At 42.4% G+C, this 22,894-nt stretch overlaps 1 protein-coding gene across 2 annotated transcripts in view; it reads right to left on the bottom strand.

Annotated features, from left to right (window-relative positions):
* The window catches only part of KLHDC10 (kelch domain containing 10), a 66,851-nt gene extending 45,850 nt beyond the window's left edge, over positions 1–21,001 (bottom strand). For both annotated transcript variants that reach the window (XM_056118044.1, XM_056118045.1), the window contains exon 1: positions 20,727–21,001. In XM_056118044.1, the coding sequence (XP_055974019.1) occupies positions 20,727–20,901 (175 nt within the window). In that variant the 5' untranslated portion in view covers positions 20,902–21,001. The remainder of the gene's footprint in view (positions 1–20,726) is intronic.
* Positions 21,002–22,894: the final 1,893 nt, after the last annotated feature.

The following is a 22,894-nucleotide window of genomic DNA, read 5'->3' on the forward strand; positions in this document are numbered from 1 at the left end:
AACCTGGATTCAAAACCTGGTAACATATATGGTCCCCAAAGCCTTTCCGGAAGTGATCCCTGAGCACAGAGGCTGGAGTAAGCCCTAAGTACCACTGGTTGTGGCCTGTCACTGTCACTGTCCTCCCGTTGTTCATCGATTTGCTCGAGCGGGCCCAGTAACGTCTCCATTGGAGACTTTGTTGTTACTGTGTTTGGCATATCGAATACTCTCGGTAGCTTGCCGGGCTCTCCGAGAGGGGCAGAGGAATCGAACTCGGGTCGGCCATGTTGGCTGCGTGCAAGGCAAACGCCCTACCGCTGTGCTATCGCTCCAGCCCCTAAAAACCAAATATATCTCCAATATGAATTCTGCAAGGAGGGCATGATTTCTAGGAAGACATCTGCATGAAGCACTATATTCAGAAATAAATTTTTCCCAAAAATCATATTTTACATGAAACATTTATGTTGAAACTTTTATTTTTCAATAAATTCAGAGGTAAGTTTTAGACTTAAAACCACTACCGAGCAGAAAAACTTTGGACTGCAGCTTTAAGAAGGTATTTCTCTCTCTGACTGGTTTTCACCCTGTTTTTCATCCTTTTTTTTTTTTTATCTTTTCCCTTCATTTCTGTTGCAATGAGGATGGGCCACACACCCACTTGGCTGTGTTGCTCCCTAGGGCAGCAGCCCTGGCTGCTGTGCTGACACCGTCTCTCACTCCTTCGGCTTCCTTCTGGATGAAGAACTCACCAAGGCAAAACCCTGATCACAGTGCTCCTGCCTCTTTGGTTGCAGTGCTCAATGCAAACTGCAGCACCAAGAATCACAGACAGCAGAGCAGCCAGGCTTAAAGGACAGAACCAAGAGGACTTGCACCAGAGCCTGGGGCAGTACTAGAAATCGAACTCTTGGTCTTAAATTACAAGGCAGGTGTTAAAAGCCACTAAGCTAGCCTGGACTTGTTACTAAAATCTCCAGGCTCACAAGGAGTTAAATTAATTTAATTAATTTAATGGTGTTGGAATATTAAAATTAATGGTTAAATTTAATGACACTCTCTTCAATGTTTTGTTTCAAATTTACGTGTATATGTAAACCAAAAACTATTTTCCTTCTCTCTGAAGTTCAAGTTTGGAATGCACATTAGAAATGTCATATCCTGCGGCAGGTTTATGTGATTGTGCTTTATGGAATTTGTTTTATGTGACAGCAAGATATTTGTGGTTAGCATTTGATCAATTATACATCTGATTCAAATGAACCAAGTTGACAGTTTGTTGGTGAAACCATATGGCAGGAGCTACCATGGGTCAAAAGAGAAACAAAGAAAAAGCACCATCCAATTCCAAAGACTATTTCTCACCCAAGACTATCTGATATCTCGCTATTCATCATATTTCTAATTCCACTATTCAATCTTACAGACAACTCATGTTTGCATCTTTCATAAAGCTTAAAGGAAATCTATTGACATGTAGCAAATATGAAACAGAAGGTCACAAAATTGGACTAGACTCTAAATATAGCAGAACGCAATTAAAAAAATTCTGATGTGGTAAGAGAACTGTGAGCAGCGTTCTACTTTAGGAAGGCTACTTTTGTTCTGGGACCAGAGAGAGTACTCACTGTGCTGAATACACGCCCACTGGGGCCAGACAGGGAGCTCAATGGGCCGAGTGCAAGCTGAGTGCAACCCAGCCCCACAAGGTTGTGTGACCCCCAACACCCACAAACACACACAAACACAAAGAGCACCAAGAATGACCTCTGAACAAAGAGCCAGAAGTAGTCTCTGAGCACTTCTCAGTGTGGCCCCAATATATATATATTTTTTTTTCTTATTTTAGTATATAGAGTATAGCATGGACTACATGGACTAGGGAAGGGAAACTGGGAATAAGAAAAACATTGTTTAAATAGTCCACTTGAAGCAGCCAAGGCCTGAGTTTCAGCAATCACAGAATGAACAGGAAAGCCAGGGGGCATAAAAGAAGACAGCAAGGTGCTAAGATCCACGCCGTCTGCACCCAAATGCTGCTCTGTCTCTCACAATTAGCCACATGCCATGGACAAGGTTCTGTTCTCTCAGTCTCAGCTTCCTTCTCTACGAAAAGTGACAATCACAATACTCACTACAAGAAACATTTAGAGAAGTGCTGAGTCAATAATATTGGCATGGGGATACGACCCAAGGGCTTCAAGATGAGCTGGCTGCAAAGCTGAACAAAAGAAAAGCATCACGAGGGAGCCAGGGAGAAAAGGGCCACCTGCCTTGCAAGCATGAGGTCATAAGTTTGATCTCTAGCATTATATCCACCATGTACAAGAATGACTACAGCAACACTGCCAGTTTGGGATCCCTGGTACCCAACAAAGTGATCTTCACCACCATGCGACCAACCAGATGTGTGAGTGCCACGACCAGGATCCGAAAGGTAAATGAACACAACTGCAAATCTCAGCACACACCTGCGCAAAAGATACAACCCAAGTGTGTGCACATACGATCAAGTGTGTGTGAACTCCGACCATCGTAACAAAAAGGCAAGGGTAGTGAAAATTAAATGAAATTAATGTATACATTTTTAAAAAGGCAAAAGTATGCATGAATTTTTAAGTTTTGTAACAAAGAGAACTTTTAAAACACACATACTAAGAGCAAGTGGAAATACTTAATCACTCAGGCAGTACTCAGCCGCAATGTTTTAAATAGCAGGATACCAAAAACAATCTAAATATTTAACAACTGGATGGCTGGTACAGCCACCTAATACAAAATTTTCAGCCACGAAGAACCGGATCATTCTAAATATGTTAATACAAAACAACCCTCCCAAATATGTTTTAGTGGGGTCTTCTTAAGCTGCAGAAAGAATACTTTGAAGATAACATAGAACTGTATGCACAAGTACAAACTCAATTTTTGGAGAGACAGCAGAAATTATCTGTTAAATAATACCCCCTTATTGATCCAGGAGGTAAGATAGACTTTCGTCTCCCTTATGTAACATGTTATTTTACCATACAGTTATGTGGTATTTTCAGTTTCAAAAACTAATGAGAAAACAATATGGAGATACTGAATAGGATGAGTTCAATGATTGAAACCTCATTTATGTACTTAAGAGAATATAACCTTTGTGTATTCAACAAACTTGCCAGTACAGATATCCGGGTAACAGTCAATGGAATTATGGGCTTAAAAATAGTAAAGAAGGGGCTGGAGCGGTTGTAGAGTGGGTAGGATGTTTGCCTTGCATGCAGATGACTTGGGATCAACCCCAACCACCCAATATGGTCCTGAACACTGCCAGGAGTGATTCCTAAGCACAGAGTCTGGAGTACGCCCTGAGTATCACCAGGTGTGGCCCAAAAAGAAAACAAAAAATACTAAAGGGAAAAAAAAAAAGATCACACCACCAGGGGGGCCGGGTAATCCCTGGCACCATTCCCAGGCCCTGGGTAGGTTGGCCCCAGACCTCCAGAGCACCAGCTGAGAGGCCCAATAGAAAAATAAGAGACCAGTCTCTCAACCAACCTTCATGAAATGAGTCACAGTACTGTAATAGCTATACAGAGCCACCACTTTGGAAACTGATGTGATACAACTTCTGAGGCATATCTGCCAAGGTAACTCTCCCTGCTCCTTGAAACAGGCTCTGCTCTTGGAGGCTGCAAAATCCTTCAGAAGTTCTGGTTTTCCTCCTGTTTTACTGACTTTAATTTGCTTCCTTCTCTCCTTCTCACCTTCATGAGTTACCACCCTCTGCCCTTATTTTTATTCAATATGCCTTGATCTCCAGTCCAATGATTCTAAGCACCATCTGTATGTTAATAATTCCAAATTTTATAACTCGAGCCTTCCCCACGCCCTTGAGTTTGATTTATACATCAAGATTGCCTTTCCATGTTTGCCACTCAATGCCTCTTTTGCAGACCACAACACCCAAAAGGAGAGAGAGAACACAGGGGATTGCCCTGCCACAGAGACAGGGGGGATGGGGGGATGGGGGTGGGAGGGATATTATCCATGGTGGTGGAAAATGGGCACTGGTGGAGGGATGGGTATCTGATCATTGTATAATTGAAACCAAAGCACAAAAAATTGTAAATCTACAACTTAAAAAAAAAATAAAATAAAATAAAGGGGAAAAAAAAAAAGATTGCCTTTCCCTTATCCTTTTATTGACAGTCAATAAGCATCTCATCCTGTCATTGCCAAGACAGCCGGAGTTGTTAGTGGTGGTGGTGATAGGGGTAGGAGATAGTGTCAGAATCCAACTAGGGTCTCACACATGCAAGACATATGATACCACTTTAAAGAGCCATATTCCTAATACCCTCCCATTAGAATGCTTTACCAGCCCCAAAACACCACCCCTTCTAATCTACTCCATTCATTTAATGACACCATAATCTATCCAGTTTTTTTTTTTGGGGGGGGGGGGGCCGGGCCACACTCAATGAGCTTACACCTGGTTCTGCATTCAGGGATCACTCTTGGCAGATGCATGGGGGTCCATCAGGGGTGTCAAGGATCAAACCTGGATCAGCCGTGCACAAGGCAAGTGTCCTACTACACTATCTCTCCAGCCTTATCCAGTTGCTCAAAATAAAAACAGAAGTCCATCCTGATTCCTTTTTTCTTCCTATTCCACAGGAAGTCCTGTCAATGCTGCCTTCAAAATATATCTCATAATCAATCCCTTCTCCCCACTTCTACCACTATTCTCTAATCCAAGCCCCCATCATTTTTTAATTTTGTGCCATGCCAGGGATCATGCATGCTAAGGAACGTTCCTGCCCCACCATCCTATTTCTTTGAGAGGAGGGGCAGGACATCCTCTCATGCAGTGCTCAGGGGCCAACCAGAGTAGGCAGCTCAACTCAGGTCTTATGTGGTGCCAGGGACCCCTCAGGGCCACACCAATGGTGTGGGGGGGACTCCAGGACTACCACGGCAATAGTTGGAGTCAGGGGCATATAGTGCTAGGGATTCCCCGTACTATCTCTCAGTCGCCCCATCTTCACCTTTTTTAAACTATTTACCCATCATGCTTTACTTTACCATTTCTCACAAGCCATTCTCCAGTAGCAGCTGGAAGGAGTATTGAAAACTGTAAATTTGGTGGGATAGCCCTCCAGGGACTGAGCACTAAGCATTGAGGCACTAGGTGGCGCTGGGAAGAGTTCCCAGCTCCTATCTACTACTGCATGGTGTGACCCCTAATCCAAAAAAAGGAGTAGGGCAAATAAATTAAAAATGTAAGTCATATCATATCTTTCCCATACTTCAATCAATAGCTTACTTTGTCTCTAGAATAAAGAAAGGCCAAAAATTCGGTTTCAGACACAAAGAATTTGAGAACTATGAGGCATATGGATAGAGATATGGAGGAAGTATGGCCTTCAACAAAGATTTGGGTAGAAGTTACAAAGTTGCCTCTCCTTATCTGCATATGAATGGAAATGTAAAACTTGGATATGAAAAAATACCTAAAGTAAATTAGAAAAAAGAGGCATAGGATCAAGATTCCCATTTTTAAGACCTTACAAAGAGGAAAGATCAACAAAGATTAAAGCTGAGAGATCAGGGGCTGGAGCAATAGCACAGCGGGTAGGGCATTTGCCTTGCACACAGCCGACCTAGGTTCGATTCCCAGCATCCCATATGGTCCCCTGAGCACCGCCAGGAGTAATTCCTGAGTGCATGAACCAAGAGTAACTCCTTTGCATCACCGGGTGTGACCCAAAAAGCAAAAAAAAAAAAAAAAAAGCTGAGAGATCAGGCATCTGTAAAGATGGCTCAAAGGCCGAGCAGATGCTTTGCATATGGGAGGTCTGCGTTCAACCTCTAGTTGGGTACTAGAGCACCAATCTAGTCCCCAGAGCACTGTAGGCATCAACCCCCTGAGGACCATCTGAGAGCAATCCAAGTGTGGCCCCCAAACCAAAATTAAATAGGGACTGCACATATTAACAAAAAAACAGATCCATTATCAGGGAAACACAGGAAAGGATGTTTCAAAATAAAGAGAAACTAAGATAAAAACTGACAACCATCCACTTGATTATAACCATACACAAGTCATTTGTGATTTCAGCAAAAGCTATTTTGAAGACCTGATGGGTAGGAAAAGCAGTGAAGACAGTTAATGCTTTCATGATCTCAGCTATTAAAGGAGAGAGATTAAAAGAGATAAACCTTGTGCAAATTCAAGTGGAATGGGAATGACTCACTGAAGGCACTAAACAGAGTTAGCATAATAATGTAAAATGTTATGAAAGGCAGGAGGGCATGGAATCAAAGCACAAATTCTGCTACAACTACCTGATACGATTCAGCCTAAGTTCCAGTACAAGAGAGTACTCTTTCAAGCAAAAGCTAGGGTAAGGAGGAAACTGGTTTGGTTCGGTTCGGTTCGGTTCGGGTAGGTTAGGTTAGGTTAGGTTTGGGGCCAGACCCAGCAGTGCACAGGGCTTACTTCTGGCTCTGTGCTCAGGGTCTAGAGGGCTCAGGGGACCATAAGGGATGCCAGGAATCAAACCCAGGTCACTCTCCTGCAAGGCAAATGCCTTACCAATGGCACATTCCCTACCTGCTGTACTATCTCTCCAGCCTTGGGAAGTTTGTTTTTTAATTACAGTTGAGGTAACATGGTCACAAGAGTGTTAATGTTTATGTTTTCATTGTACAAAGCTACTGCATCTTCACCACACTAAAGTGCCAAACACCCTCACTATTGTCCTCATGTTACTTCTGATTCGCCTTTTCCTTCCCCCAATCCCCTCTTCCTTGAGTGCTTGGCAATCTCAGTTCAAAGTCAAAGGAACAATGTATGCCTGAAAGTGAATCATAAATATTTTTATAATTCTGTAATTTACAGTCTTTCTATTTTAAAAAAATTATTAAAGGAAGAGGATAAGACTTTGTGAGCAACTGGATAAAGGTTGAATAAAGGGAAGGAACTGAATATGAGTCTCAAGTTTCTTGCCTGAGTCATTAAATTGATGAGAAAACTATTAGAATAAGCAGCACAGAAAGAACAGGTTTGGCAGGAAAGCTGATAAAACTGGTTTTGGACAAGCTGAATTCAAGGTGGTGACATGAGTAGTATCTAGTAACCAATGGCACACAAGCCAGCAAAAGAGGTCTTGGAGGAGACAAATCTGGGCATTGTCAGGATTTTAATAATATCACGCAGGAAAACATGACCAAGAAAGGAAAAGAAACATATACTCTTGGATAGCAACTACTAAGGGGCATACAAGAGAAAATAAGTATGTTTAAGAGCTCAAAGGATAACCAAGAGCTATTTAGGAATAGAGACTTCGATTATTTATTCCCAAAATCTAATACAGGAGATAACAAAATTAACATCTAGAAGAGCTGGGTAGGATGAAGACTAAAAAATATCTAATGGATTTAATGATTAGGACATTATTACCTCAGCAAAACTAGTTAGGGTGAAGACTAAGAGATATCTAATGGATCTGGCTATTAGGGATTAGGACATTATTACCTCAGCAAGAGCATGTGAGTGGAGAACAACTGAGGCAGAAGTGAGACTGCAACAGATGAAAAAAAGAAATTCAAATAAACAACACAATTGTTTTCCCTCCTGAAAGTTTGGCTGTGAAGAAAAGAGGTCAAATAGCACACCAAGTAGGGGGAGAAATACCTACATGATTATTCATGTAGGGCCACTGTCCCTGTCACTGTCCTCCCGTTGTTCATCAATTTGCTCGAGTGGGCCCAGTAATGTATCCATTGTGACACTTGTTACTGTGTTTGGCATATTGAATATGTCACGGGGAGCTTGCCAGGCTTTGCCATGTGAGCGAGATACTCTCAGTACCTTGCCGGGCTCTCCGAGCGGGGCAGAGGAATCAAACCTGGGTCAGCCAGGTCAACCGCGTGCAAGACAAATGCCCTACCCACTGTGCTATCACTCCAACCCCGTGTAGGGTCCAAGTATAGAAAATACTTGGGGGCTTGGGCTGGAGCAATAGTACAATGGGTAGGGCGTCTGCCTTGCACACAGCCGACCCAGGTTTGATTCGTGGCATCCTGTATGGTCCCCAAGCACTGCCAGGAGTAATTCCTGACTCTACAGCCAGGAACAACCCCTGAGCATTGCTGGGTGTGACCCAAAAAGGAAAAAGAAAGAAAAGAAAAGAAAATAGGGGCTTGCCTTACACACATCTGACCTGGGTTGTATCCCTGGCATCCCACATGTTTCCCAAGCACCATCACGAATCAGGAATCATTCCTTAGTGCAGAGCCAAGATTAAGCCCTGAGCATCGCAAGGTGTACCCCCCGCCCAAAATAAAAGAACTGCTGTAAGAGAATAGCTGCTACTTTCTTAATGTACTTTTAAAGGCATAATTCACTCTTTGGGGGTTCCAAAGAGATAGTGAAGCAGGTATGCTGTTCCCTGGCACCCTAAATGGTCCCAAGCCCCTCCAGGAATGATCCCTGACCAAGCACAGAGTCAGGGGTAAGCGTGAGCACTGCTGGTGAGGTCCAAAAAAAAAAAAAAAAACAGAAGGAACAAAAATAATTATAACTCACTGTTTTATATTATTCAAGGAAAAAAGTAAAACATAAAAATGTTGCTATAGGTGTTTTTAAGTAGAATGACTAATGATGATTTTGTTATTTAAAATTTCAACATTTTACAAATTTTAATAATAAGCATGTACTCATTTTCTAGCCGTGGTGGAGGAAGGAGACAGAGAATCGAAGACCTTGCCAGAATGAATGTGTTTCATGAGTAGCAAACACAAGATTCTAATTTAAAGAAGATACACATCCCCAGCAGCATATGGCTCCCCTCTGAGCACAGAGCTAAGAATAGCTCCCGAGCACCGCCGCCGGTGGCCTAAAATAAAAAGGTAAAGAAGACACACAATAAAAGAGATGAAATAATCAGTAGAAAGAGAACAGAAAAGGAATGAAAGATAAAAAGAATACCTGCAGGGTTGGAGAGATAGTACGGTGGGTAGGACTTACACGTGGCCGACCCGGGTTCGATCCCTGGCATCCCATAAGGTTGCCTGAGCACTGTGAGTAATTCCTGAGTGCAGAGCCAGGAGTAACTCCTGAGCATCGCTAGGTGTGACCCAAAAAGCAAATAAAATAAAACAAAAACAATACCTGCACCAAAATGAAGATTTGACTAGAAGTAGCATAAAAGAACACAAACACTACTGCAACATGGTGGTAGAAGAACAAGACTGCTGAAAGGACTAAAGCTCTAAACACATGGAAAAGCATCCCATGTTCATAGAAATTCACATTACTGCAATGTTAATACTGCCCAAACTGAACCACAGATTCAATGTGATGCATGTAAGAATCCCAGCCAAGCTCTGCATACAAACTGATGAGCTGATTTTCAAATTTATGTGGAATGACAAAGCATCCAGAAGAGTCAAAACAATCCTTAAAAGGAACAAAGTTAAAGAATTCAAACATTCTGACTTTAAAACTTGCTATAAAATAATGGTAACTGAAGGCCAAAGAGACAGCACAGGAAGGAAGCAACTACCAGCCCACAGCAGCCCCCACTGGGTCCTGGCACCACATGGTGTTCCCTGAGCACTGGTGTGCGTGGTGCTCCCTTAAACAGACCACAGGACTTAAGGCAGAATGAAGTCAGCACATGGACAGATATAAAGATCAAAGGAATAAAATCAAGACTCTGGAAAGAAATCTATATATTTATGCTCAATTGATTTTCAACAAGGATGCCAAGACTATCCAATGGGGAAAGAATAGTTTTTCAATAAATGGTGCTTAGGATATTGGACAGCCAGCTGAGATAACTCTTAACCTAACATAAGATACAGAGATTCATTCAAATTGAATCAAAAACACAAATGTAAGAGCAAAACTATAAAGATCTTAAGCAGGGGGCAGATTAGTACAGCAGCTAGCACATTTGCCTTGCACACGGCCAACCAGGGTTTGATCCCCAGGCATATGGTCCCCCAGGCTTGCCAATAGTGATCCCTGAGTAAAGAGCCAGGAGCAAGCCCTAAGCACTTTAGGGTGTGGTGAAGTGCTTAGGGTCAAAAGCCATCTTAGGCCAAAACACAGTAATAAATCTTCATGAACTTTCCAGCTGGAAGAGGATTTTTACATATGAAGATAAAAGATGAAACAAAAAAGGAGGAAAAACAGTAAATCTCACTTATCAAAATTAAGAACAAATGTCAAAGAAAGTGAAGATAATCAAAGAACATGAAAAACACTTGCAAATCATATTCCTGATGAGAGGTTTGAGCTAGAGTAAGTAAAGAACTCTTACAACTCAGTTACAAATAGATTAAGAAGGAAAAGGAATAAAAATTCCAACAAGCACATGCAAAGATGCTCAATGTCAATTAAGCTGAAGAAATAAACAGATGGCTGACACTATATGTCATCAAAGAAACACAAATTTAAACCATGAGATACTACCTCATAACCGCTAGAATAGCCAGAATCAGAAAGTAGGCTACCAAGTGTTGGCAAAGAGAACTGGATTCTCGTGCAGAATGTAAAAATCCATCTCCTTAGAAAACATTCTGGCAGTTCTTCAAAAGATTAAACATGGAGTTACCACATGACCCAGCAACATCCTAGGTGTATACCTAAGAGAAGAAAAAATCCAAAGATAGATGACTACAGCAGCATTATTTATTATACCCCCAAGGTGTGTTATAAATGTCAACCAATGGATTAATGAATAACAAAAATGCAATTAGAGGCTACTTAACCTTAAAAAGGAAGCAATGATAACTATCATAGTTGGATGATCTCTGAAAACCTTATGCAAAGATAAAACAGTCTCAAAAGACCAAACACTATACAATCCTAGTCAAAGAGAAAATTCCAAATGGAAATTTGTAGAGATCAGTGACTGCTTTGAATCAAGGTGGAGGTTAGGAGGAAGGAACAGAAGGGTAAGAGTGACAGCTAAAGAATTTGGGGTTTTTCGTGAGGAAATAACAATGTTCTAAAATTGACTAATGGGGTGACTTCACATATCTGAATATACTAATAATCACTGAATTTTATACTTCAAATGAGCAAATTCTAAGCTACGCGAATTCCAACTCAAGAAAGCTATTAAACAAAAATATCAAGAAAAAGTTTAAAGGGGGCAGGAACAATAGTGCAGTGGGGAGGGCATTTGCTTTGCACACGGATCACCAAGGTTAAATCCCCAGCACCCCATATAATCCCCATATGATAAAGGAGTGATCCTTTACACAGAGGCAGAAGTAAGCCCTGAGTACTGCCAGGTGTGGCCCAAAAGTCCAAAAAGAAAAAAGAAAAAGAAAAGAGTCATTAAGATATTTAGAAAACTACAAAAACAAGTCTATAACCTTCTAGACAAAACTAAAACCATTCTCAGAAGGAATTTTATAATTTAAGCACCTGGAAAGAATATTATAAGCATACAACATTAGAAGATTGGAAAGGAAAACAAAATAAACTTAAGGAAAACGACGAGAAAGAGTAAAAACTAGGAAAAAGAATAGAAAAAAAAGAATTTTTTTTTTTAAATATGGGGGCTGGGAAGATAAGCTCAATAGGCTGAAATAAACTTTGCACACAGGAACCCCAGATTCAAGCCCCACACCACAGGGCAAGATTGAGTACTGAGCCAGAGACCCAGAGCACCTGGGAACTGCACCCAACAAAACAACAAAAATATTCAAGGGGCTGAGATCTCGTCTGGTGGCAACCTTTTCAGTATTGGTCACAAGCGCAATCCCAGGTTCTGCCCACATGTGCAGTGTGACCCTGAATCTTACTGGTTGTGCAGCAGTGGGCACACGGCAGCCTGATGTGTGCAGGCACAAATAAAGCACATGGCCTGTGGCAAGCAGAACTAAAAACATACGCACACCACAACCAGGAATGTGATCCTTGTGAGCACCACAGCTAGTGAGCACTACAACCCCAGTGTATGAGTTAGAGTGCCACCCCTCGCACACCGGGGTGTAAGCACTAAGGCATGTGGTCCCTAGAGAGCACCACAGCCAAGCAAGTGTGCAAGTCCCAGTCAACACCAACCGCACAATGGAGAGAAGAGAGAAAAAATACATCCAAGAGCTGATTATAAACAAGCTAAAGAGGGCAAGGTCCACATACACAGAAGTGATACTTAATAATGCAATGATACAGTCACAGTCTGTATCATTCTGTATCATGATCATGATCATTCTGTATCATTCTGTATACAGTCACAGTCTGTATCACAGGCTGGAGCGGTAACAGAGCGGGTAGGCTATTTGCCTTGCACGCAGCCAACCCAGGTTCAATTCCTCCATCCCTCTCAGAGAGTCCGGCAAGCTACCAAGAGTATGCCGCTCACACTGCAGAGCCTGGCAAGTACCTGGTGGCGTATTCGATATACCAAAAACAGCAACAAGTCTCACAATAGAGACTTTACTGGTGTCTGCTCAAGCAAATCAATGAACAATGGGAGGACAGTACTACGACAGTGCTACAGGCACAGTCACAAGAAATTCCTTTTAAATCATTAAATACCATCTTCAAACAAATGAGTTTGAAAATGTGGACAAACTGAATTTTTTCTAGGGCAATATAAATTATTAAAGTTTCCCCAAGTAGGTTGAAATTAAAAGCAAATTATCATAGAAGTAGATAACTATCAATAACATAAATTATTAAAGCTTCCCCAAGTAGATTGAAATTGGAACCTAATTATCGCAGAAGTAGAGATAACTGTCAGAGAACTATTCTCCCTTGCAAAAAGCAAAAGGCCCAATGATTTCACCTTAAGTTCAACCAAAACCTTCAATGCCAGGTAGCCAGAGAGGGAAAGAGGACAAACAGCATAGAAAAAAAGCAAGTTTTAAGAGCCGAGAGAGAGTAAAAAGGGTAGGGCGTTTGCCTTGCACGCAGCCTACCCAGGTTCGATTCCCAGCATCCCATATGGTCCCCTGAGCACCTTCAGGAGTAATTCCTGAGTGAAAAGCCAGGAGCAACCCCTTTGGTATCACCAGGTGTAGCCCAAAAACAAACGAAACAAAAACAAGTTTTAACATCATTTTTATGAAATTGTCATAATCCAATAAAGATGAAACATGAGAAACTATGAAGAAATTTTGCTTAGATAAAATCACAAAATTTCCCAAGCTCAGGAGCTTTTCCCAAGCTCAGAACCCAGCAGCACATTTAAAACACCATGACAAAGTGTACTAATTCAGGAACATGCAAGGACAGTCCAGGAACAGCAAACCTACAGTACAATTCACCACAATAGATAAAAAAGAAAAATTCTGTAATCCCCACAGATGGGGATGACAAGTTGAACAAAGCATACTAGGCATATTCTAAAATATTATAAAATAACAGCTGACTACTTTAACGTGGTAAAACATGCACACATCTACACGAAAGCCAGGTCTAATCTTAAATATAAGCAAGGACTAAAAGCATCTCCTTGAAGTCAGGAATAACACAAAGATTCACAGCTATCTTACTCCGTAATATCGTGGGGAAATACTTGCCAAATCATGTTGACAGAGAAAAGTGTATGGGAACCCCAAAGATCCTGCCTTGCAGGTCTAAAACCACAAATTCAATTCCTGGCACTGCCCCAAATACCATGTGTAACTCCAGCAGCACTGCTTTTCGGGATCACAATGAAGTGTGTGACCTCCTTCCAGCATTGCAACTAACTGTGCAAGCACCACAGCCAGGTACGTGGCTTCCAGCAAGCCCTGCAACCAAAGAGTACTTGAGTACCACCCCGGTAAGTTGTGCAAGCCCCAGCAAGCACCACAACCTTGTATGATCCCAGTCATCACAACTACCATAACAAAAGGAAGAGAGGAATGAGGACCAAAATAAAAAGTCACTGTTTAAAAAAAAAAAAAAAGTCTCTTTACATGGTGGTGAAAGGATAATTCAACTGCAAAACTCAAGGACAAACAACCAGAAAATCATTACAGATAGTATTAGAATTCCAAAGGTGGCTAGATCCAGTATTAATGTGCAGAAATGAGAGCAGTCCATAGCCAAGCCCTGAAAGACAGAACTTAGAAATCCCATTTACAATCAGTATCATAAAATATAGATGCGATACCGAGCTTTTTCTAGACGTTTAGCCCCCACCCCCCGGTTGGTCCTGCTGCCACTGTCGGGGCGATGGGCAGGGCGCTGTGCAGTCCCGTGGCCGAGGTCCTTGCTGGCTGCAGGGCTCACACATTTGCTCAGTGGTGGGGCTCACACACTCTGGCTGAGGTGCTCAGGGTGGGGCGCTGAGGAGCACGCACAGATACTGAGCAGGGGTCCTGATCAGCGGTCACAGATCTTTTTCCGTTGCGGTGCTCAAAGCGGGCAGGCAGTGGTTGACACACTTTAGTTGTGGCGCTCACATACACTTGGCTGGGTGTGGCCAGATGGTGCCAGGGTGGCAGAGAGCAGAGTCAGAGAAACCATGCCGGCCACACGTGGGAACCACCTGGGACAAACTCACCCTCACACACATGCTCACAAAGCAAGTACTTCAGATACTGACACATCCCCCAGTTAGACTAAAAAAAAAAAAAAACACAAAAACAAAAAAAAGAAAACACTTAAATGTCACTGAAGGACAAAAACCAAAAACCTGAACAAGAAACGAATACAGGGGCTGGAGTGATAGCGCAGCGGGTAGTACGTCTGCCTTGCACAAGGCCGACCCGGGTTCGATTCCCAGAATCCCATACAGTCCCCTGAGCACCGCCAGGAGTAATTCCTGAGTGCATGAGCCAGGAGTAACCTCTGTGCATTGCTGGGTGTGACCCAAAAAGCAAAAAAAAAAAAAAAAAGAAATGAATACATATGCCCTGTTCTGGAATAGAGATCAAACCTCAAAAGTATATCAATCATCTCTAAATCAATCTGTACAAATGAATGTAAAAAAAAGTACCAACGAGATTGGAAAGAGAAGCCTGAAGAGCTAATTCTGGGAAACAATGAGAGGATTATATTCAGAAAATGGCCACATCAGGCACAAAGAGGTAAACCGAACAATGAAGGAGAAAAGTAATACTCCCAAATTATAAACAAAAGCAGCATACATACCCATAAAAAAATTGTCATAAGGCCACACCCAGTGGTGCTTGTAGCTTACTCAGGGATCACTCCTAACAGTGCTCAAGGGACCTTACATAGTGACAGGGATCGAACCCAGGTCAGCCACTGCAAAGCAATGTCCCTACCCGCTGTAGTACTGCTTCAGCCCTTCATTTTACTTTTAATTAGGAATAATATTAAAACAGAAGCTCTTTCTTATGACACGACACCTAAAATTTAAAGATGATGACTCTAAAAAGTGTTTTTGTTTAGGAGTCTGGAGAGAAGCTCAAGAGGTAGAGCATGTGCCTAGTTTGTGTGAGGTCCTGAGTTCAATCCCTGGCATGATATGGGCCCCAAAGCATAGCCAGGTGGCACTCAAACACCACACTGTGCAACAAAGGCTTAAGCACTGCACCATTATGCCCACAAACTAGGCCAAGCATCACTGGGTCCAGGGTCACTCCCACCAGAAGCGCTGAGGCAGCCTCCTGCAAAAAAAGTTTTGCCCTGTACCTGCAACCGGGGTTTGATACCCAGCACCTCATATGGTCCCCAAAGCCCACCAGGAGAGATTCTTGAAAGCAGAGCTAGGAATAAGCCCTAAGCACAGGCAGGTGTAGCCCAAAAAACTACCACACAAAAAATTCTTTTATGTTCCTGGCCCACATTTAGCAGTGCTCAGGGGCTACTCCCTGCTCTGTGCTCAGTGGTTATTTCTGGGATGCTCAAAGAAGCATGTAGAGGGGTTACTGAGCCTGGGCCACCTGCATGCAAAGTCCATGCTCAGCTGAGATATCTCTTCAGTCCCCCTATAAAATTTATTTTTTGAATTTTTACTGAAAAATAAACTAGCAATAAGACCAAAAGCAAAATGGCAAACTGAAAATTATCTACAATACATGTCAAAGAGTAGGCACTAATTTCCATAAAACAAAAAATCATAGAAACAAGTATTCCTATATGAAAAAAATAAAAGGGCAAGGGATATAGTTCAGTAGTGGTAGAGACATGCCAAACTGGCAAAAGGCCCTGGATTCCATTTCTGGCACCAATAAATAAGAATAATATATATGAAAAATAAAAGGATAATATAAGATGCTACAAGGAAAACAAACATGACTTTTATGGCTACATATCTGAAAAAAGAAGAAAATATACCTATTAAGCTAGCAACTTATGGGCCAAAGCGGTAGGGCCAGCAGGTGGAGTGTTTGCCTTCACACGGCCAAGCTTGGTTCGATCCCTGGCATGGTCCCCCGAGTACCACCTGGTGTAATTCCTGAGCAAAGAGCCTGGAGTAACCCCTGAGCAACGCCAGGTGTGACCAAAAAGCAAATAAATAAACAAATAAATAAACAGGCAACTTAGAGTGTACTACAGATATTGGTTAGGGTGCTTGCCTTAGATGCAGCGGATCCTAGTTCAATTCCCAGCAACTCATAGGGCCACCCAAGCATCACGAGGAGTGAATCCTGAATGCAGAGCCAGAGAATATCCCTGAGCATCACTGGGTGTGGCCCAAAACACACACACATACACATACACAAAAAGGTTTTAATAATCCACTATTCTGTGACCTCTGACACATGAAGCAGCACTCAACATCACAGTAGACATAAAAAGGCAGAACCTCTATGGAGAGTCACTTGACAGCATTTATCAAATCATAAGTGCTAATTTACTTACAACCAACAATTGTGCCTCTAGAAATTCATTCTAAGGACAGACACAACAATGTGTACAAAGTTATATGCATACAAGATATTCATTGTATCAATCACTTATGTTAGCAAAACTGTAAACATTTTAAGTGCTCATTCAGAAGAAAGAAATGCCACTCTTTTACTTATTTAATTTTTCCACTCCTACTCCGCCATTTACATTCTCTATCTCTTCTAAAATATACACACTAAAAACATCAATGGTTGTTCCTAAGAAAGCCAATTAGCTAGAGTCAAGAAAGAAGGAAAACTAATCTCTATTCTGTGATCTTTTGCACCATTTGGATTTTATTCCATGAATAAACATTGGGTGTAAATTTTAAGAGTTTAGTAATTGTTCACTTTTTTTCTCTGATTTGCTAGCTTTCCAGTTCACATTAGCAACAGTGTTTAACTGTTTTCCCACCTAACACACAGTATTTAAACAGACTTATTATTAAATAATGATAGCAAAATGGGTTTTGGTCTTATCCCCATGATTTTCTTGCCCCTGAACTCTACTTCTACATAACTACAAAAATAGCACTGTTCTCTATTCTTTACTGGGTGTACAGAAACAGTCAGTGGTAGATAACTGGAGAAAGAAATTATGAATTTCTCGGTCTCATGGGACAAACATCATTATTGCAATTATGGGAACAAGTGAGAAGTTGTTTCACAGTGTTTCACGAAGTTTCATCGGCACTGTCACTACAGATACAAGATCAAGTTCTTTATTTTTCATGTTTAAGAACTTTTATTTCCATATGTCTAGAGTCAAAAGGGCTACACTCATCAAATTCACAGGAAATTAACTGCTTACATACAAAGATAATGTTTTAATTTAAATTTAAGAATCTATGTTTGTATGTATGTGTACAAAGCACATATATAGAATTATGATTTGGTAATCCTGATATGAAATGTATGAAATGTCCATATACAAAATTTACATGCACACATGATATATACATATGTGTATATAAATATATGAAAACTAATTGCGCCTAATAAAAAATCATGCAAATGACAAACTTAAAGAGAGCCACATTGTACTATGAGTGTGTACAGGGAGAAGAAAACAGATCAGAAGCATCATAGGAGGTCCTTTTGAGAAACAGAACGTGATCAATCAGAGAACCAAGAGCAGAAACATGATGAGAACAGAATGAGGAAAGAGAGGGGTCCTGGTGATGGAACAGCATTTGCAGTAGCCTTATGGCGGAAAAGGTAATGGTATGTCTAAGGAGGAGGGAAAAGATGCTCTTAGAAGCAAATGAATATGACAAATGACAACTGGAGAGTAAGAAAGAGGGTGAACCACACTGTGACTTTGATGCCAGATGAAGGATTCTGGCTTATCCTAAAAACAACAAAGATCTAGCAAAGTACTGTAAGCAAAGGGGAAAATGGACCCGTGCTTGCAAAAACAGTAGTGCACTGCAGGAAATAGTCTGGGTAAAGGTGGAGGGCTTAGAAGCTACTGCAGAGAGGCCTAAGCAAGGGATAATGGCATGGACTACAATTAGAGAAAAAATTAAAACAGGCTTTGGTGATTGATTATATCTAAAATGTAGAGGAGAGGGAAATATTGAAGCAGATGCATAGCTGCATGAATAAAGATGCTATTACTGAAAGAACACACTCCAGGGTGTTGTTTTATTTCATCTGGGGCCAGACAGAAGTGAAGGACGCAAAGAATAAGGAAGGATCCAGGTGCTCTATATCTGGAAGTCTTTGATGGAGGGGCGGAAAAAAAAAAGTAGTTCTGCTATTTAAAAAAAATTGTTTTAACCTTCAGGATTAACCATGAATAAAACAGTCCTAAACATTGCTCACCCTCCCTTTGGCCTAAAAATCTGTTAAAATATCTTAAAATTAAATCATTCAATCGAGTGGGGGGGAGTGGTTTCTGAGACAATCATTAAGAAAATCAAGGATAGGTGTAAAGAAGAAATTCAAAGTAAAAGCTGAACCCCCCCCCGCCAAACATTCCCAATTCTAAAATGAATAAAAAGTCAGCAGTTGCCTACTTGGAGAAGGAGGAATAAAGTATCAAAGGGGGAAAGGTGCAGAAAGAAGAGGCTTTCTGACCCCAGTGCATGAATTTTCACACATTTGTCTTTACCTCTGGACAAATGGCTGTTCTTGGCCTTTTGTGCTAAGGGAATGCAGAGATAGCTCCACACCTAGGCCCGTTAATAGAAAACATGGCTTCCACTGCCATCAGGTGGTGGCCCTGGGGAAGTGTACCCTGTCCAGGTTCTTGGAGTCTGGGAATGCCAAGCTTGAGTCCCAACATAATTAAGCTAAGATCAAAGACCTAAAAGATTGCAGCAGTAGAGGGCAGTCTGGTGAGTCGCAGGCAAAAAATGTATCTTCTGAGCTCAAAACAGCGTTTCGCTATTTATTTGGGGTGTAAAACAGATACCTGTCCCCTCTTATTCAAGTTAAATATCACACAGTCAGCAATTCTAAGAATGCCCAGTTACTTATGCCGTCAACCCAAACCCAATTCCGGGTACTGTATATTATATTTCTTTAAAAATGCCTTAATATTCATTTTGAAGGCATGTATAAATGGGTTCCCGTGCATTTCTAGCACACATCAATAACCGTATCACAAACATAAGCAATTGTCTCACTGAATATGCACAATTCCCTTTACCTTCAAATTAATCAAATAACAATTTTGTACTCCTGCTTATAAATACAAGACATAGTAAGTAAAACAATTCACAAACCATCATGTTCTCAAAACACATCAGCGATACAAATAACATCACTAATAAAATCAACTTCAACATTATTCACAGAAAACATGGTGAATGATTAACACATCATTCCTGATCGTTCTCATCATGGTAAAAATAAGCTTGCCAATAAAACATGTCATTCTGTGCAGGAATGGAGTCCTTGCTTCCTTCTCCTACGCTTAAGATTCACTTACAAAGGCACTTCTTTCAAATTGTCTTGACATTCACATCAATTCCATTTGTCTTGGTTTTTCTTTTTAAGGCATCTGAACTCAAGGACAGGGAATTTTAGGCCCAAAACGTGAAGTAATGGCACGAGGTCTATTTTCCCCATTCTCAATCAGCTGTCAATGTAGCTGCAGCTTAATTTTCCTCACTAACTACATCCTTGGTCTTTTGTTTTCTCCCCCCCCCCCTTAATGTCCCGACACTATTATCCATTCCGTCTTTGGACATTCCTAACCATTCATAAATCAACTCGTTGTTCCCTAATTCTCAAGGCAGTTTCCCCACCTACCCGTTTCCCACCACCCAACCCCCATTCCCCCTCCTTCCTTGTTTCAGAATACCTAGCACACACACACTGAGAGGTGGCTTTCACCAGGAAATAAAAAAATAAATAAATAAATAAATCATCCTTTGGAATGCTCTTTCCTCTTCTCGCCTCAATTTAAGCACCCTTTAAAGATTAATTTTGCATAGCTAGGCACCCAAGGTCTTCCTTTAAAGCAGATCAAACTGCGGAAGAAGAAGAGACACGGGGTTGGTGGGGGGGGGGAGTGGGGGGAACCTGGTAAGCGAAACATTTGGGAATGTCAATAAGACAGCGGCCTCTGCTTTGAAAAAGAAAACACAACTCTCAGCACAGTGCTTTCAACAGAGAAAAGAAAAGAAAAACAACAACACTTTCCTCCCCCCCCCCCACTCCTCCTCCTCCTCTTCCACCTCCTCCTCCTCCTCCTCTTCCACCACCTCCTCCCCGCCGTATTCCTGTTCCCCTCCTGACCTCAAAGGCACCTTTTCCCTTTTCTCTGATCCCCAGCCCCTCTCCGCTCAGACGAGGGGCCTGCTAAGGAAAAATTAAAATAAAATAAAACAAACCAGAGAAGCAAACCCCGGGAGAAAAGAAAAGGGAGCAGTCACCTCCCCGTCCCGCCCGCCAGCTGTCAGGCGGGACCAGGTCCCACGACTCACCTGGCAGGTGCGGCCGCCCGGAGAGTTGCACGAAGCGGTTGAGCTGGCCAGTGACCCGACCCCCGTTGCCCCCACTGCCCCCGCTGGCCCCGCTACCTCCGCCGCCACCGCCGCCGCCGCCCGCGGCGCCTCCTCCCCTCCGGCGGTTCCTGTCCCAGCCTTGGGCGGCCGACATGACCCGCGAACGATCGCCGCAGCCCCGGCCCGGCAGTCCCCGGCCCGTCGGCACTAGGCACCACGGAGCCTCCTTCCTGGGCTCCTCAAGAGACCCGGGAGCCAGGGGAAGGGGGAGCGCCCGGTCTCGGCGGGGGCCAATGACCGACTTCCTTGGTGACAGACAGCCAATCAGCAGTCGTCTTCTTGGTAGGTGGAGGGAGGCGGGGAGAGACGTGGTAACCATAGCTATGGCTAAAAAAAAAGTGCGGGGGGGGGTGCGGACAGGCAGAAGCAAACGCTCGTCACTCGCATCCACCGGACGGCGGCGCGGGCAGAGCCAGGCGGGCTAGTCGAAAGCCGAGTGCGCGAGGCCCCGCCTGCAGAAAGCGTCCCAGGGACTCCCCGCACGTTCAGCATTCGGGAACTCTTTTCAATAAACACTGAAATCAGACATCCGATATGCACAGATATGCACATATCTGGGGGAGACAGTGTTTTGCCGGCCTTTTGCAGATGACGAATTCTTTCTCGGACCGTTGACACACACAAAGGACTCTCGGAGGAGGGGGAAGGTGGGAGATAAGGGAGGGCGGAGTCAAAGCTTAAATGTAAGAAAAGAGGTTTCATTTGTCCTGTCTGGCAGTTGGACTGGCTGAAGTCCTCCCGTCTCGACTTCCAAAGCAGACCCATCTGAAAGCTGGTTCTCGAGAACGATAAATGTTCGAGCTCGCCAATAATTAGGGGAATTCAAATGAAGACCTCAATGAGAGGTCAATGGCACCTTACTAAAAAGAAAAAAAAAAATTTAGGCCATCAGGAAGTAGAATGCTTAAGAAAAGGTCCTTTCACTGATGCCTAGAGTCTATGTAAATATTTTTTGATCAGTCAAAAAATCCCTTTTGCCTGTAGAAAATCTGAATCAGCCTAGAGACAGGAAGGAGTACAGAAGAAGACTTGATAGGAGGAAAAAGTAGAAGTACGGGTGAGAAATGTCTATTGTTCTAAAATAAAATGTTGGCTTTGCACTTACCAGGCGCAGTGCAAAGTGGGAAAAGACAGTGAGTGATTGGGGGTAAGGTGTGAATTCCTCAGGAGGGGAGGGAGAGTCCGGGGGATTAGGGCGCTCGCATTGCAAACACCCTAAGGCGGTTAGATTCCTCGTACCACACGGGTTCCCCACCCCCCACCCACCCCCCAGCGCTAGAGGATCTACCACGCTGCAAGAGTGGCCCTGGTGTTCCGGACTGCAGAGGTCTTTGCCTAACTGTTTTCGCAGGTTGGTCGAGTGCTGCAGGGCGTGGCCCCTTTAAGCACCCTCACCTACATTGGTGGGGAGTCCAAAAATGAATTAATAATAATAACAATACAGAAATGAAATTAACAAAATTCAAACAACCGGATAAATAAGCAAGTTTCTTCAACAAATAAAAAAAGTCTATTAGTTTTTTTTTAAGTGATGGTTGTAGAACTCTATAGTAAAAAAAAATCATCGAGGGGCCAGAGAAATCATATAAGGGCTTATTCCTGGTCTGTGCTCAGTGATGACTCTTGGTGGTGCTGGAACTCAAACCCCTGCCAGTCGCATGCAGTGCAAGCATCTTACCTGCTGTACTATCACTCTGGGCCAGAACTCACCTTTTAGAGAAACATTTAAAGTATTTACAAATAAAATATTGTGACATTTGGATTATGTGTCAAAATGATCCAGGAAGAGGTTCTGAGCCTGGGAACAGGATGAGATTGTAGATTATGCAAAACTAGACAAGAATTAAAATGTAACTGGATGATGGATACTTCACTATTCCCTCTCTCCTTTGGTGTATGTTTAAATTTTTCCCTCATAAGTTTTTTTTTTAAGTAATTCTTAAGAGGCCTGAAAATAACTCAAAGGGTGAACACTTTCTTGGCTTGCAGAAAGTCTGGATTTGATTCCTTGGCCACCTCTTGGAATAGTCCCCAGCACTTCCAGATATGACCACAAAACAAAACCCCCCAAAATTGGAGAGATAATT

This window comes from Sorex fumeus, unplaced genomic scaffold (assembly GCF_029834395.1).
Source record: "Sorex fumeus unplaced genomic scaffold, SorFum_2.1 ptg000037l, whole genome shotgun sequence".
NCBI lineage: Eukaryota > Metazoa > Chordata > Mammalia > Eulipotyphla > Soricidae > Sorex > Sorex fumeus.